Source organism: Macrotis lagotis, chromosome 3 (assembly GCF_037893015.1).
Source record: "Macrotis lagotis isolate mMagLag1 chromosome 3, bilby.v1.9.chrom.fasta, whole genome shotgun sequence".
NCBI classification, from domain to species: domain Eukaryota; kingdom Metazoa; phylum Chordata; class Mammalia; order Peramelemorphia; family Peramelidae; genus Macrotis; species Macrotis lagotis.
This window is the reverse complement of record NC_133660.1, coordinates 168773801-168792844: the sequence shown is the minus strand read 5'-3', so window position 1 is coordinate 168792844 and position 19044 is coordinate 168773801. Positions and strand designations below refer to the sequence as shown.

At 31.4% G+C, this 19044-nt stretch overlaps 1 protein-coding gene across 2 annotated transcripts in view; it reads right to left on the bottom strand.

Moving 5' to 3' along the window:
- GABRA2 (gamma-aminobutyric acid type A receptor subunit alpha2) overlaps nt 1-18220 on the bottom strand; it is a 140238-nt gene extending 122018 nt beyond the window's left edge. For both annotated transcript variants that reach the window (XM_074227472.1, XM_074227471.1), the window contains exons 1-2: nt 18153-18220; nt 15478-15593 (exon numbers count right to left, since the gene is read on the bottom strand). In XM_074227472.1, the coding sequence (XP_074083573.1) occupies nt 15478-15593; nt 18153-18220 (184 nt within the window). The remainder of the gene's footprint in view (nt 1-15477; nt 15594-18152) is intronic.
- Nucleotides 18221-19044: the final 824 nt, after the last annotated feature.

Sequence of the window (19044 nt, the reverse complement as noted above, 5' to 3'; positions counted from 1 at the left end):
ATCAACATTACTTCCCCAATGCAGATATTTTTGGTCATTCACAAAGAATGGTAGGAATGGTTTTCAGTTCATAGTTTCTGGACAATCACAACTTACTATAAGGATTCATTAGGAGAGAAATACAGAAGGGGGGAAATCAGATTAGGGAACTCTGGTGTCAATGATTAAGTATAATAAAAAATTGATATAATTAATGCAAAGTAATCCTGATTCCTTTTATATATAATTCAAATTATGCCCACCTTATATACCTCTCCTAGGAAAGTACTGGCTCTATATAGTGTGATATTTCTTTTCTCACATCAGCAGGATTGTTCTAAGTTCCAGATGAGTAAAAAAGAATATCCTAACTTTACCAGAAATACCTACTGACTTTTAATAAGTCTCAGAAGAAAAAATACTGGTGAATTCCTTAATTTCTCATTTCAATCCCTTTCTCATGCATCTTCATTTCCCATATAAATTTTTCTTTAATCTTGACTTAAAGAAGTAAGGAAAAAAATCACAGAAACACAGAATATCAGAGTCAAGAATGATCTTGTGATAACTTCATTGTGCCTCCTCATTTTCTAGATGCGAAGATCAGACATTGTGGTTAGTCAGTCAATAAAATTTATAGGATTTGAGGTATATTTCATACTTGAATTATCTTCCTAGGATCCACAGTCTTCTCAGTTTCTTCTCAAAAAATTCAATTGAGCATATAGTCAGAAAAATGTTTGCTATCCAGAAAATTTTGAAAGCAACAGTACATCTGCAGATGGCCTCTGTAACAAAACTTCTCTTATCCATTTAAACAACCTCTGTACAAATCTCAAACTATAATGAAAAGCCTTAGAATCTCTTTTGAAGGAAAATACATAATTCAATATGATTATTAGTTATGAAATCTGGGGAATGACAAGAACAAAAGCTAGCCTGAAACTATACATTTCAAAATATAACATTATTTTGGTGGATTTGTGAGTTAATTTCTTTGGGAACTACTTCAATTTATGTACATTATTATGACCTTCTTATCTTCTGATACAACATTATTCTTGTCCATTTGTTTATATAAATCCTATTCAAAGAAACTACCAAATATCCTGGAATTCTTACTTTGATTTTTCTAGTATCTTCTAAAAACCAATGTATGGTCTAGATTTACTTCTTTTGTATCATTGTCACTATAAAATCAATTCTCTTTTCTTATAACATGTGTTATTCATAATGTTTTACACTATTTGTCACATACATATTTTATCTAGTAACATGCAATATAGCCTGAACTCCACACATTATATTTCTTTTAATCCACTTCTATCCTTTATTGTACCATAACATTTCTTTCTCTTTGGTCATACAGGATCTTTTTGATTCTTATAGTGACAAATAGAATGAGTCATTGAAGGCATTGATCCATGTTCCAAACATAATTTAGACCCATTTTTCATCAGGTCAGAGTATAGCTCATTGTTTAAGGCATGACAGAAATATAAATATTTATAGATTAATTCAATAAACTATTAAACTAAAATACACATTATAATCTTGACAATAGCTGTTGGCTTAATTTAGTTTTTCTATGAGACTAGTCACTAAAAATATATACACTTAAACATATATCCAATACACATACGATTTTCAAATATTTGATTCTACTGTCTATCATTGATATTTAACACCTACTTTTATGAAATGAAAGAGTATTTATTTTTTTATTTTTTAAATTCTTTATAAATCTTTTTTTTTTAGTTTTTTTTTTGCAAGGCAAATGGGGTTAAATGGCTTGCCCAAGGCCACACAGCTAGGCAATTATTAAGTGTCTGAGACAGGATTGGAACCCAGATACTCCTGACTCTAGGGCCGGTGCTTTAACCACTATGCCACCTAGCTGCCCCAGAAACAGAGTATTTTTAAAAAATGATTTTGAATGAAGTAATTAAAATTCCCATTCCAGATGAACCTTCAAGTAGCCATATTGACTTATCACTACTTTTCCTTATTTACTACAACCTGAATTGCTTGCATATCAAACATAAAACTATTTCAATATAAGAGCATGAAAAATCTGTTTTATATTCACATTTTAGAAAATATGTAAAAAAATTGTTTGCATTTAAATAATGGTTGATACAAGATTCATTTACCTTGAAAAAGAGAATGGTGCAATTCTATGATATCTATCTCTATTTGTTTGAAAGAATGATCCCTGAAAGTTAGTTCTGATAAGACAAAAAGAAAGAATTAGTAGCAACGTAAGAAAATTTAAAATACGCATTAGAGTTATCCAACTCTGATATTCAGAGATTCTTCAGCAAATCATGTTACTTAACTTGAATTGGCAAAGTTCAGCTTTCCAGGGGATTATTAAAGAAAGGTATCTTTCTAGCCCCTGCATTTGAAAATGTATCTGTACTGTCTATTTCATCTCTCTCTCTCTCTCTCTCTCTCTCTCTCTCTCTCTCTCTCTCTCTCTCTCTGACTCTCTCGTTGTTTTTCTCTCTTTCCCTAACTCTCCCTTTATTGTTAGTATATATTATATGGAATAAAAGTGCAAAACATTTCAGGCATCATACCAGTGTGTCCTAATTTTGGAATTCAATTTCTCATTGTATTCAAAACATTCCATTTGTGACTTAGATGGTTTGGCATTTGAATTTGAATTTCATTATCAGGTAATAATACAATAGTGATAGCAATGGCATCATCATTTGCAGGTTTGGTGCCTTCTTCTCAGCAATTACATATTAATAATTTATGGCTCAAATCTGTAATGAGTTATTTAGATAGATTTTTTCATTTTGATAAGTATAATGTAAAATATTTTAGAAAAGTTATTTTCTATGCATATTTTTCCATTCTACTATATATATTTATGTTAATTCAGTAAGGCTCACTCACATTAAAAATCTTCCATAATATTATTTTTTATCTACTCAGTTCTTTAACTATTCATTACCCATCACCCATAATTTATTTGATTTCTTGTGATTCTGATTTCTTTCTTTAATAGCTGTTTCCAGGAGTCTGTTGCTATCCTCCCTTGCGCCATGATCATTTTCACAGTTTTATTTCAATGATTATACTCTTACATGCACTAGATAACTAATTAGATCTCTCCTCCCATATTCCCCTCTCTCTGACCTGAACACCAGTCTTGCAATTCCATTTTCTTTTAATTAAGACTTCTTTCCTGTCTTCAAGTTTTTAATCTTGCTTGAAAACCTGGCTGGCATTTTAGCCTACTCCTTTTGCTGAAAAAAAAAAAATGAAGTCCTATTTTGTATGCTCATCATAATCAACATGAATTCATTCCACTTGCCCTTAATCCTCATAAACATAGAATGCTGGCATATTTAATTCGAATGAAAAGGTGAAAAAAATATTTTTTTCTAAAATCATCCAATTAAGTATTTAATTCCACCACTTACCTGGCCATAAGAATACCAAATAAACTTTTTTAAATCTAAAATCTTCTCAAGAGAAATGTAGTAACAGTATACAGGAAAACCTCTAATCTGATTTCAAAAACTCTCCCATGACAATTGATTTCTTTCTCAAAGATAGCCATTCAGTTTTAGTATGGAGTTCTTGTCTGTCTTGGAAAGCTTTTAACACATACTTTTCTACAAAAATTTGACCCTTTTACATCCCTAATAGAAATCAACTTTCTCCCCAAACCCTACTAAAATGCATTAGGTTCCACTATGAAAGATAACCTAACTAATGGACTTCAGAATGCTATTAGGAGACATACAAAGTTTTTTTTGTTTTTTGGTTTTACCTTTTCTTCTGACTTCCCTTTCAGCCTCTAACCTAACAATGTTCTCAGAAAAAGATATCAATTCTATTATTCATTCCTAAATATTTACATAATGTGATAAGTCCAATCTGGCAATGTTATTTACTCCCTAATTTATTATTTTTTTTACTACTATTAGGAAACACACTATCTTTTGCTTTCTCTTATATTAAATGTGAAATAAAAGTGTTAAAAAGTGATTCTCTCTATATGTTTTCTATCTCAGGAATTTGATTGAATTGGGGACATAGAAATACTCCTTAATTATTATTGTGCTATTTATTCTCCTTTGTGAAGCAAATTCCTTTTCATGAAAAAATAGCACCATTCCATTTTGTCTTCCCTGGCATCTTCCCCCCTTCTCTCATCTCTAGGATTTCACTTTTCTTCCACCTTTGTTTTTCTATTGGCTACTTCTCTGACTGCAAACATGCTTATATCTTCCTAATTCTCAAAAATTCCTCACTTAATGAAAGTTTGCTTTAGTTATTGCCCCAAATCTTTCTTCACTTCCATGGCTAAATTCGTTGAGAAAGTTATTTATAATAGGCACTCCCATTTTCTTCCTCTGAGTTATCTTCTTATGCCTAAATCTTCCTTCCTGTATTATCATTCCACTGAAACTTTTCTCTCAAACATTACTAAGAATCATTAATTTCCTTTTCTCAATTCTCATTCTTGAACTCTCTGTAGCCTTTGACACTATCATTCTCTTCTTTATAACTTCTTATCTGGATTTTTGTGACACTGTTCTCTCCTCATTCTCTTCTTACATATTTTACTTTATGTCTTTGCTAAATATTGATTCAGATCACACACACTATCTACAAGAGTCCCACAGGAAATAATATCAGGCCCTCATTTCTTCTTCCTTTATGGAATTTCTATTGGTGAGCTCATCAACTCTCTTACATTCATTTGTCACCTCTATGCTAATGCTTTCCAGATCTACTTAGGCCACCCTAATCTCTCTGCTGACCTCCAGTCTTTCCAGGTCAACTTTATCTATAGCACATCTTGAACTAGACTTAATGTATATAACTTGAAGTCAATATATACAAAGTTGAATTTATCATCTCTCCACCCTCTGCCCCATGGGGAAAATATAATCTTCCATCTCCCTAATTTCCTAATTAGTGTTGATAGTGTGACCATCTCCCCTCTATCTTAGATTTACTATGAAAATGTCAATCAGGATTTCATTCTCTGCTGCTGACCATATCAAAACTAGTGCCAGGACATGATAATTTTACCTTTGCAGTATATCTTGCTTATTTTCGTTCTCTCCTATGACACAGTTACCATCCTGCTCTAAGTTCCTCATCACATCATATATAAATTAAATAAGTAACATGTCAAAACCTCTTCCTCACCCAGTCCAGTCTTCACTCAGATGCCAAAATTATCTTCAGAAAGTGCAGGTCTGAAAATGCCATACTCTCACCTCAATATACTCAAATATAAAATCATGTCATCCAAAGTCCTTTCTAATCCAAATATACATTTCCAATCTTACTAAAACTTAGATACCAATATGAATCTTTCAATAATGTGACACTGGCTTTATTGCTATCCCTCCAACAATTCACTTTCTCCCAGCTTCAGGCATTTTTATTTACTCTCCTCCAGGACTGGAACCATAACCCTCTTTACCTTTACTTCATGTCTTCCTTTAACTTCTTGAAATCCAACTAAAATTACAACTTGCACACGAATATTTTCACAATCCTTTCTAATTCACATGTCTTTCTTTTGTTGATTAACACCATTTTATTCTTTATATAGCTGTTTTGTACATGTCTGTTTGCACATTGTCTTCCCCATTAAACTGAGCATTTTGAAAACAGAGATTGTCATTTACCTTTCTTTGTATCAGATGAGTGTATAGTACAATGACTGTCACATAGTAGAGACTTAATAAATGTTTATTGAATGACTAGCTATTATATATTGTTCTTCCTACTTCATCAACTTTTACAATTTCATTTTTATGGGGAATTCTCATTAAGTAAAATCCTTCCACTGAAGCAGACCAGCAATTAGTCTGTAAATTATAGTTTTCAAAGTTCTCTAAGGCAATGAAAATGTAAATTATTTATTTACATTATTTACTTTAACTGGAGGCAAAGAATCAATATTTTTCAGAGGTAGAACTTGAAACCAGATTTGACTTTAAAGCTTAGATTCTAGCTACTATGTCAGAATTCCTCTCATTCCTTATGTGTATATGAAGCAAATTTTAATAGTATAATAAAAATTAATAAAGAAAAAGCACATATAAATGAATAAACCAAAAGAGAAAGATGATTTACCTGGTTTTCCTTATTAGTTATATTGTTAATACTGGAACCATACCAAAATGAAAAGATTCATTTTTCAAAGTAGAAATGGATTCATATTTTCTTTTTAAAAGTCAATTATATAAATCAAAAGGTAGAGGAATAAGATAGGAAATAAATATTGAAAAAGATATGATTGTACAACTAGGTGGCACAATGGATAGAGCACTGGCCCTTAAATCAGGATGACCTGAGTTCAAATCTGGCCTCAGACACTTAATAATAACCTAGTTATGTGACCTTGGGCAAGTCACTTAACCCCATTGCCTTATTAAAAGAAATAAAAGAAAGAGAGAGATGGTTTTCAGTTAGAAATGATGGCTCATAAAGAAACACAACTATATATGATGTACATTAAATAATCTTACATGTTTACACCATTGGCAGTTCAATGTCAAGCAGTTAATACATAACTTTTTTACATTGATCTGAATTAAATTGTAGAATTTAAGGACTTCTTAATCACTTTATATATACCACGTTTAAATAGCAGATAACATAGGAAAACTTTCAAGACTTAAATATTCATTTTATTTTCTCAACCATCCACATCAGGAGAAAACTAACAGTAAATATTTAACTTAAATCAGGTTTCTGAAGGAAGGTTACCACCAAGTCATAACTGGCTATCAAGACATTGCTTGATGAACTTTTGATTACTGAAATTAAATGATTTTTCTGGTTCTCTTATAAAGTGATTTATTGAACTAATTTAAAAGATTAATTTATCATGAAAATAGACTTTTCTTTCATGAAGAAAATAATTTGAAATATATTTCATATTCAAATATATATTCATAACTTAGAATATATTGGTGCATATGGCATATGTACATGTGTACACACATATTCATTTGTAAATATATAAATAAACCCATCAATACATCCATCCATCCAACCAAATATACATACATATTTGTTCAAGGTTGTTCAAATCTTTGCTAATGATCTTCTCCTCCTTGCTGATCAGTAGAGAAAGAACAGGATGGGGAAATCAAAGCACCTGGAAAACCTTAAAAGCCCTGTATAAATGTAGGTGTTTGTTAGTGTCCCTTACGGATCATCCCTTCCAACTTCCTTATTTTATAGATGACTAAATTGGAGCGCTAGGTCTTGAAATAACTCATTTAAAGTTACCTAAATATTAAGAGTCAAAGCTATTATATGCATTGTTCTCATCTGAAATTTCATGTTCAGCAGGAAATTGAGGGGGGCACTAAGAAAGTCTGTGAATCAGGAGCACTCTGTTTTCCTTGACTCGAGTCCCTTTTCGTCAGGGGTGAATGCTTGAACCTTACCCTCATCAGAATCATTTCAAAGAGAGAATAACAAGCACAATCATTTGGGTAAAGAAATCTATCTTACCCTACAGAAAAGAAGGTGGGAGAAAGGATAAAAGAAATGGGAATGATAAAACAGAAGACAGATGTGGGTTGTCATAACCCAAAGCAAAATATTTTGGGGGGATGGACAGCCAGAGTGAAAGGAGAAAGTAAAATAAATGTGGAATAGAATGAAGGAAAATACAGTAAGTAATCATAACTGTGAAAAAAATTATAACAAGTGCCTTTGATATAGTCCTCATTTCTCAAATCAATAGATTACTGATTCAACAACTATAAAAAAAAAAACTAGAGCCATTCCCCTATTGATAAGTCATGAAGTTATATAAAGAGGCAGTTTTCAGATGAGGAAAAGCTATCTATAGCTAATTGGAAAAAAACATATTCTAAATCGCTTTCTTATCAAAACCTCAAACCTGTCAGATTGTTTAATATGACAGAAGAGAAAAATTACAAATGTTGGAGGGAATATGGGAAAAGTGGGACATTAATGTACTATTGGCTGACTTGTGAAATAATCCAATCCCTCTGGAGAGTAATTTAGAATTATGCCTTGAGGACCATAAAACTTTGCATTCTTTTTTACCCAGCAATAGCACTACTAGTCCAAGGAGTTAAAAAAAATAAAAGAACCTATATATATTTACATCCTTCATTGAGGTCAATAATTTGTACTAGATTATATATTTGCAGACACAGAAAACATAATTCCATATTAGTCATTTTGTGACTGAAAGAAAGAAGTAAATCAATAATGCTAGAAAAATAAAAAACATGCTTCAATCTGCATTCAGATTCCACAAGTTCTTTTTCTAGGAATGTATAGCATTTTTCATCATAAATCCTTCATAATTATCTTGGAGAATAAAGTCATTCACTTTTCTTGATCTTCTACTCTTTTGTTGTAGCTCTTTCTCCCATTAGTTTTGAGTACTTTCCTCTAAATTTCTCCTCTACTCAAAACAGGAACAGATCATCTGATATCATGTATATTTTAAATTTACTTTCATTATTAAGTGATATTAAATAGAATATATTAAAATACTTTGATCATGTTAAAGGAATTTCTAACACAAGCAAGCACATAGGAAAAAAGCTCTCTTTTGGGGGTTGGGGATGTCTATCAATTAGGGAATAATTGAACAAACTGTGTGATGAAATATAATATAGTCTACTACAAAGAAATTACAAGCAGAAAAACCCGAAATGATGCAACATGAAATGTGCATATTCAGGAAATCATCGTAAACAATAAAAGTCATATTGCAAGGTGATCACCCAATTTGTAATTTTCTCCTTTCCTTCCCCTAAACATCATCCCTCTGTTTTTATTCTTCTGCCCCAACATGTCCAGAAGAATGGAAGAAAGATGGAATGGGTCTTAGATGATATCTAATCTGCTAGCTTCATTTTAAAGATGAGGAAACAAATGTCTAGAGGTAGCCAATTGCCACATAGGAAGTACAATAAAGAGTTGGTATTTGAATACATGCACTTTGACTCTAAATATAAAGATATCTGCACCATTCCTACTGGAGCATAAAATGCAGAATTCCTGTGTCAGTGACCAGTGTGTAAATTTCACAGAATAAGAGAAAGATAGAAGGAATAGTGTCAACAAAGATCCCAATAGTCCATAACTAAAAGAAGTAGGAAAGCAAAAATAGGTGGAAATCCTAAAACTCAGTTTTATATCATAAAAATAATATTAAACCACTTGTGTGGAATGTCTATGGTTATAGATATTATAAAAAATATTTCAAATCAATTTTAAAATTAGTTTATTTGATTTAAAATGAAAATGTTTTACATGGATATATATGCATATATATATATATATATATATATATATATATATATATATATATATATAACTTATTCTTTAGTAAAGCAATGAGACTGTTTCCATGAATCATCCATAATGTCTCATCATTTTATGTCTACTATAATGCTTATGAAGTGATGTTTGCCCTTCTTTCTCAAAGAAGTCCATGACATCAGTGAGGTGATGCCATGACAAGCAAATACATTGGATTTGAGTGAGGGGGTACTGTGCTAAGTCACCAACCTCACTTTTTCCTCTGGAGTCATATGGTGACCCGACAGGAATCAGGATGACTGGAGATGGCCCTGGATGCAAGGCAATCAGGGTCATGTGACTTACTTAAGTTCACACTGCTAGTAAGTGCCAAGTGTCTGAGAGTGGATTTGAACTCCAGTCCTTTTGATGCTAAGTTCATTTCTCTATTCACTTCATCACTTATCAGCCTAAATACTTAAGTAGTATCAAATATGTGAAATATATAGTAAAGCCTTTCTACCTATGCAGAATGGTCATTTTCTTCTGGTTGTTACCAAATATAAAAACGTACACAATCAGAAAAATATTGATTTCCTTCTTTTCCTTATGGTGGAGACAAATTTCCTTCACAATTCTGCCCTCTTCTTTCATGTGTTATTTTGATAAAAGTATATCAAATTAAATTTTAAACTCTTACAGTTATGGTCCTATTAATAGTCCATACTAATTAAAACAAACAGAGAAGTGTAGGAATGTATACAACCACATATTGGGTTGGAAGACTTACAGAAGCATATTTATCATTCACTAATCCTCAACAGTGATTTTATACTTGATTTCCCAACTAATATATTTTTTCTAGAAATAGAGAAAACAACAAGAGCTGTGATCAGCAAGATGGAGGTGGAAGAAGCAACAAGAAATATTTCCTGCTATGTTTCCATGCTTGCAAGTGAGTACAGTACTTAGGATAAATTTTCCAAAACTAATGCCAAAATTTCATTATTTACCTAGAGTAAAGCATCACAAAGAACATGAATCAACTAGAATAACAAACACAAACTTTGTGAAAACATATGTCAGTTCTCCTAGAATCATCACACTCATGACCAGTTTCTCCAGAGAGAAGGCAAATAAAGAAATCATCTTGTTTTAGTTGGTTAAAATATGGCATGCAAGTACTGGAAAGTCTTGCATGTTTTATAAATTCCCTGGGTAAAAATGAAGTATTAACTTAAAAAGATCAATTTGAAGATGGGGGAAGGGGGTTGATCTAGTTTCTTAGTTTTAGCTAATCTGAACCCACTGGTTTTTGTAGATAAGGTTTTCAAGCCAAACCTAACTATGATTTGAGAAGATCAAAATGAAGAAGTCTATCTGAACAGAAAAAGCCTATCAACAGTTTCCTGACTTGGTAGTTTCAAAGAAGCTACTAAACTCATCCTTCCAAGAATTTTCCTAAATCCTAAACTTCACAAATAATCTAACAATTTCATACAACTACAGGCATAAAACATGTTTTCACATTTTGTTGCTTATTTGATTGCCAGAACATCTGCATGAGTTATAAAAAGATCAAGTTGTATTTTCCAAAATTCTTTTTTAGGTTTTTGCAAGGCAAATGGGGTTAAGTGGCTTGCCCAAGGCCACACAGCTAGGTACTTATTAAGTGTCTGAGAGCAGATTTGAACCCAGGTACTCCTGACTCCAGGGCCAGTGCTTTAGCCACTGTGCCACCTAGCCACCCCCTATTTTCCAAAATTTTATGAAAAAAAGGAAACTAGTATGAGATAGCACTTTAAAACTTACAAAATGCCTCAGAGAAGTTAAATGAATTCACAGCTGGTGAATGTCAGAGGTGGGATATGAAGATAAGTCTTTCTGACTCCAAGGCATACACTTAATACATTATATCACAGTCATTTGTCTTAAGTTACATGACTTATTATTTCCATTTGGATTATCTTGTTATAACAATCCTTAATTTGTTCTACCTTCTAGGTATAACAAATATTAGTACTATTTCAATATTTGACTTTTCATAAAGAAAAAAGTGAAAATTAATAAGTCTTCTCATGCATTCAAATTTAAAAATGAATTTCTATATACAACATTGCCATAGTATTAGCTTTTTACAGAAAAAATCTAGATATTAGGGCAGCTTGATGGCAATAGTGGACGGAGAACCAGCCCTGGAGTCAGGAGGAAATGAGTTCAAATCTGACTTCAGACACTTAATACTTACTTTGTGTGTAAACTTGGGTAAGTCATCTAACCCTATTACCTTGTCAAAAATCAGAAGATATTTTGGAATATTAAAGTGTGAGATTATTTAGATTACTTAGTAAAGCATGATAGAAATAAGATGTCACTGAATCAGGATGCTGGGTAGAAGAGATACTATCTACATACTATCTACATTAAGAATTTTCTTCCTAAGGGATAGGGGCATGCAGTGAATAGAAAGAGGGTTTCTCCTTGAATTCAATTCTAGTATCATAGATTGTTAGCATAAAGGCTTGAGACATACATTTCATCAGGGGTAGAATTTCTTTGTAATCTGAAGAATTAAGGTCAGTTGTCCAGTTCAATTTAATCATAGAATAGTCCAGACACATAAATCTCCTCCTGGAGTTAACTGACCTCCCAGAAAAATGCATAGATCTGAATCCAGATCCAAATGAATAAATATGAAAAGGAGCACAGGGAGGCCAAATAAGTCGACAAAAGGAGAAATAATAGCAGTACTATAGTTCTGCATGATTGTATTCACTAATCCTCCAATGTACAGGCTTCTGTATCAGGAAATACATCTTCAGTACATTGTAGAATTTAAGAATCTATGAATGAAAGAAAACCTCACATTTTCAAGTCTCAATTTTCCTATTTATAAAATATAAACATTGGGATAAATGTTCTCAAGTTCCCTTCTCATTTGAAAATTCTATGATTCTATAATTGAATCAACACAGTTGCCCTAATCAATGTATCACAAAAAAAAATCTTTAATTCCGTTAACATTAATTTCTGGAACCTAATCCATATAAACAATTACCTTCATTTCAATCTCAATTGATCTTCCTAAATTTTGAATTATGAATTCCTAAGTGTTTATGAAGTTAACCATAATATCTGACATTTGAAAAAAAAGTGTTTTGTTTCTTTTTACTTTGAAACATTGTAAGCTGCTATGCTATATTTATTAGTAGAATAACCCTGAAAAGAAGATATCTTCATTTAATAGATGAGGAAACTTAAATAAATAAGACAACAAATTTTGATGTACAAAGGATATGGAAATAACAGGCTATATAAATTAGTTCTCCCCTACAAGGAATTTACATTTTAATTGATAAACTATTATGTATCTATGCGTATATAATTATATTATATATGTATATCATATATAATAATAGCTAAATAGCAATAAAATAGCATATGATTTGATAAATGAATGACACAAAAAGTGCCAAAAAGGTCTGTGGAAGAAAAGAGAATTTCAATAAATCAATTGGAGAAGGCTTCATAGAAAATTTCACTGAATCCTCTCTCATAACCTCTATGGTCCAGTTAAATTTTTCTAATTTTTTTCTTATAAAAAGCAATTCAATGTTAACAAAGTGAACTCTTACTTGGAAAAATGCTTTCTTTCCTCACCCTTTGTTCTTGATTATTCAAAGTCCCTTCAGCACTCAACTCAAAAGCCTCTTCCTATATGATAACCCAATTTTTAATGTTCCTCCTTCTGCAGATGACTGTAGACTTGTTTTTTTAAATGTCTACATTTATTTATTTATCTTTGTATATCCTTGTCCCTTCACTTCAAGACAAAAGAATATAAACTCCTTGAGATCAGGGAGCATTTCATGTTTCTGCATAACCCAAGGACCTAGCAGTGTGTCTGGAGAATAGCTGTATGTCATGGTGGTTACTATGCTAGACTTTAGTCAGTGATACCAAAGGGTAAATTATGCCTTCTACACTTAATACATCTCTAATCCTGGACAAGTAGTTGTTTCAGTTTCCTCATCTGTAAAACGGATATTATAACACCATGCAGCATAGTTGAGGAGAATAAATGAGTTTACATCTGTAAAGTATTTTGCAAATGTTAAAGTGTTATATAAATTTTAATCACTACTGAAAGAGAATTAATAAATGCATATTAAATTGAATCTATTGAGGTGAAACTAGGTAACTTTCCTTTAAAAAGTGATATGAGGAAAGCAAAGAAAAAGCAATAAAAACAAGGTTTTAGAGTGAAGAATTAGCATAAATAAAGTTTCACAAGTAGAAATGTCTAGGCAAGAAAGAGAAATTTGGCTGAGAGAAGCAATGGAAAATATGATGAAATAACTTTAGAGTTTATTTTGAATGATTTTAGAAACCATTCTTGTTAGAGAAAAGAAATGGCATAATCCAAGTGTTATTAAGAAAAAAATTAAATTACTTATTGCATGTGGTGGTACATTGAAAGAGGGGAAAAACAATCATAGGAGGTCTTCCAATCAAAAAATGTTAAATGTTTGAACTAAAATGGCAGTACTGAGAAAAACAAGAGAGATATCTGTATTTGAATAAACAAGTTACTTGTAAAATTCTTTTTTTAATGATAAGGAAATGATCCCAAGATCTTTTCAGTAGACCATACTATATGTATCTTCATAGTCAGTATATACTACCCTTAAAAGAACAGAGATTACTCATTATATAAATAGTTAAGACCCTGTAAAATCAGGGGGGAAAGAAACTTCTTGAAAACACCCTACCTCCAAAATTATATTATGAATTCTGAATGACGTTTTATGCCTGCCAAGGATTCATTTCACAAATGCATGACATTGGTTGATTGTCAATATGTCAACAAATAGTTACTTTCTAATCTTCATTAGCATTAAATATCTAATTATATGAAAAATATTTTTAATAAATTTTAGCTTCTAGGGATTCAAATCTAACAGAAATCAAAGAAAAATTTCTTTCTCTTAGGCATTACTTTCTAGACATGCCAGTGTTCTAAAAAAATTGCTCACTTACAATCCCTCAATTCAAATCTACCTATTAAAAAGAATAGCTAATCTGTTCATTAAGAGTCAAGTCCCTATATAGGAAAGATTCCTTATTAGTTTTTATTGAAACATTCTAAATTTTTATTGGAAATTATTTTGGTAAAGAATTTTCCAGGATATCCAGAGAGATTGTATCTGTTTTAAGTAATAAAAGTGTTGATGTTGTCATTCTTCGAAAAGGAAAATAATTAATAATAATCAATAAATTACCTAATTTTTCTCCTTCAGTTTGAATTATCAATTTAATCATTATCAATCTTCCCTCCTTCCCTCCCAGGAATGTGTATATGTGTGTGTGTTTCTGTCTGTGTATATGTAACAGATTTGGAGTGTCATGTGAAAATTTTCAAGTCTAAGGAGGAGAGAGGAGGTATAATGCAAGAATATAATTCTGGACTCAAATGTCTACTTAGAAATTTTTCAACACACATTTTTCCTCCACACATTTTAGCTCCTTTCTGAGAGAAGGTTAAAGTAAACACATTAACTCAGACTAATTTCCTTTAAATGTATGAATAAATTTGAGTATTCTTCTTTGTTAGGTTTTTTAAAAAAATTGAAAACACATGATGGCTCTGCTAAACTGACACAGGTATCAGATATTATGTTTTTAAATGGTTTCAAAAGTTTAGAAAGGAATGACAGAAATGTATATTGATATTTATTGTAATATCATACTTTAAAGCAATATCATCACATGATGCTAAAAGATTTTATTATATTAATATTATATTTTTATTCCACTTTCCAGGACTTTATCAGTGGAACAGTTCCATTGAGAAAGCTATCAAATAAAATTAAGAAAAAAGGATATTAACTTAAATCACAATAGACTTCAGCATACTCTTAACAACTCATTTATGTCAGACATAATAAAATCAATTTAATTGTACACACTCCATAAATTGAAGGTAGTTCATTGATTTTAGTTTTGAATTTTAATCTATCAATCTATCTATCATTTGTAACATATACATTTCAAATGTAAACTACCCTTGTGTATATTTTTATTCAGTGTATTTGCATTTAAATAGGTATAAAATATCCATACATAATAACATTTAAAATAATTAATTAATAATATCAGTTAATTTTATTGCTTACTAAAGAAAATTCCAAGAATATGAAACTATTTTACCTCCCAGTCCTGGTCTAAGACGATTATCATAACCATCAAGTAGTCTGTCTAGAATTCTTGTAAAGATGGTAATGTTATTCTTAGCTTCATCTTCTTGAGGGTCAGCCAGCACCAATCTAAAGACACAATTTACAAGCTGATATATGTCTGTTTTTATATAATGTGAGCATTCTGTTCTTACTTTTGTCTTTTTATGTTTTACTAAGTTCTACTACCTAAGCTACTAGTGCCACCTTTTCTGTTATCATTACTATAAATACAAATGTATTTACAAACAGTGTGGAGAAAAGGCATACAATGTTGAAACAGAATATAACAGAATGGATTCCTTAAAAGCTTGAAATCAAAATTATTTTCTTATTTTGCTGTTTAACATTTTATAAACCTTCCACTTTCCAAAGTGTCGTATATTCAGATTTGACAGAATACTTCAAAATATATTTTCAAATATTATTAATTTGTTAATAAAATTTTAACTAGTAAAATTTAGCTAACATTGAAAGAAAATGTTAAAAAGCATTTAGATGCAATAAATAATTATTCAATGATTTGAATTTTGAATTAGGAAACAGAACTAATTCTACAACAGAGTTAGCATTCTATTTCCTATTGTTTGATATATTTCATTTTTCCCTATCATATTTTTTATCCCAAAACTATATATATCACATCTTTTATCTATACCTCCACCCAATGGCCACATAAAATACAATATAGATATGAGGGAAACTCCACTGATCATGCTCAGGGAGTCCTCTGATGTCAGTACTGTGGGGGTGGGCTCTACAACAGATTAGCAGTGAACATATTTCCAAGAGCTGCAGACAGCCTTAAAGGTGCAATAGCTTTAAATCATTCTATCATCACATTAACAACTTCCTTTTCAGAAATTATCTTGTCCAGCCAGTTTCTAAATAGGTAATATAAATAAAATCTAAATGGGCCTACATTTACTTCAAAAAGTGATAGAGACTTTGGTTTTTACATTTCCATCAGAAGTATTCTCTGATCCCAATGGACATGAATATAAATCTTAGTTTTCCTTTTTCTTTTTTTTAAGGCAGATTCTCAAAAACATGTGGAAAAAAAGAAAATTTGCTTCACAAGCATTTTTTTTTTCTGAGCATGATTTTGAGATTTAAATACTGACCAAAGAATTGGGGAACATGGTTTTTTATAATGTAGTAAATTCTAGCTTTTATTATCAGAGAAAATATCAACTTGAGAACAATATGCAAATATTGGATTAAGTAGCAAAACTGCCATCAAGATTACAATGTGTTCATTATTTTTCAAGGAAAAGACTATTGTCAATTGTATTTGAGAAAAAGAAAACTATGTGTGTGTAAAACTACAAATAAATGACTATCCACATATCAATTACATAAACATTACACATACCTACACACTCACATTGGTATCCAAAGATATACATAAACCAAACACACCCACAAAATTGATAGGGAACAGACACACATTGTTACAGGAACAAAGAAAATATTTAACTCTATATACTTCACAAACATTCAGAAAACTCTGTGTACAAATTATTTAGGGTTCTGGGAACTTCGGAAGTTTCTACATTGGTTAATTAATTCATTTAAAAACCTATAAATAAGATAAGTCTGAAGTTTCATATTTTCACAACATAATCATACATTTTAAAATTTGCATTTATGTTTCTTCCTTTAGAGCAAAGTGGTGGATATTTTCCAATAAAAACATGTTTCCTTTCAACATATTGTTAGAGCAAGATTTTTTTTATTGGGAAAGTCTTCTATATCTTGAACTTATCCTATTATATTTTAAGAGAGTTGTCTATTTAGAGCAGAAAAAAACATTTGGGAGTAAAAATAAGAACATCTTGCTTGGTTTTTAATTAACAAAAGAATGATTATATCCAAAGTCTATATAGGAATTTTATTAACAAACAGAAGTGACATATTATTTTGAAAACAACATTCTAAGTATACTTAACTCAAGATGCCACTCTAACATTTGTATAAAATTATTTATAAAATCTAAAACAAAGTTATAGATTATTGTCACAAAATTGTATTTTGGGGAAATAGGCAATTGGAAATTAAAAACATTTAAAAATATTATTTTCTATTCAGTTGTCATTTTGAAAATGGTTTCTAAATTTTCAAGATGAAAAACTTGATTAATAAATCAAGCTATTGTTTTATTGTTTAAGAATGTGAAGTTGTCTGCTATCTCCACCTAGAGGTTTAAGATCAAATATCATTCTTTTACTATATTGACCAAAGATACAAGTCCATTAAAAATTTATTCTAAATTCAATTTTTTAATTTGAATTCATTGATAACAATTTCAGAATTTTGGCAGACACAACATTTACTCCCGTAATTTAGAACTTAATATTATGGGGAGAAAACACGTCCCTGGCAATTTTTCTTTCAAGTGCATTTCCCCCTTTAACTACTTACTCTCTCCATTGTATCTTATTGTAAAAGATGAATTACTCGCAACTTTATATGAAATTTGAGACTCCCTAGGTTATTAAAAGTATTGTCTTTTTCGATAAGATAAGACTACTTCAAACTAAATGGCTATAACCCAATTTCTGAACAGTTTTCCCCCTAAATTGTTGATATTCATGACAAGCTTCCCTATTAATTCAAATATTAAAATTAGTTGAAAAAACATCTCACCTTGCTGGTGCCCACACCAAGAAAACAAGGACCAACTGCATACTGAAGTCTGACAGTTTTTTCTTCATAACTGTTCTTTCCAAAGCCACGAAAGAAGAAAACAAACAGCAAAACCCACTCAGAACTACGTTCACTTTCCACCAACCGGTTAGTCTAAAAGACTGTCATTTCGATGGAATACTGAATTTAAGGAGGACTGAGACAGAATTAATGAAAAGGGTGTAGAAAGTGATGGGGGGGGTGCATTTTTCAGCACCATTAACAAGTAATCTGACTTTACTCCTCCAGGAACTTAGCCTATTCTCATCTTTTGCGAACACCTTGTTTTGTGCAAACATGTAATTCCAGGGAACCCAAAGTGACATGTGAGCTGCAGAAGGAAAGGGGAGGGGGAAAGGAAAAGGAGGAGAGTGTGTTTCATGCCACAACACCCTCAACCCAGGCAATCACCGCAACGACAGCATAGAAGCAAGGGGGCTTAAGCCCACCAAAACCCTGCTTCCTTCATCCCTAGTTTCATTAGAGTGCATTGCAATTGTAGCACCCCCCTGCCCCCATCCCCAACTAAATAATCCTTTCGCGGTGTTTCGAGACTAGGTCTCAGAAGGCAGCCGGCTGGACTGCTGCGAAACGACGAACGTGTTTGACAGCTGTTCAGTAACTGATGATTACAATAAGAGAAAGAATATCAGCTCAAATACTAAAGAGGCAGCAGCAATTACTTTGTGTGCAAAGTTCAAGAATATAAAGGAGCCCGATTAATGTCTTGCTGGGTAGTGGTGGTTGTGAATTTTATTGTTGTTTTATTATAATTTTTAGAATGGGTGTTCGAAAAGAAAATGAAGCTAAAGCCCCTCTTTTCCCGTGGAGAAGAGAAAGGTAGGGTGGGGTT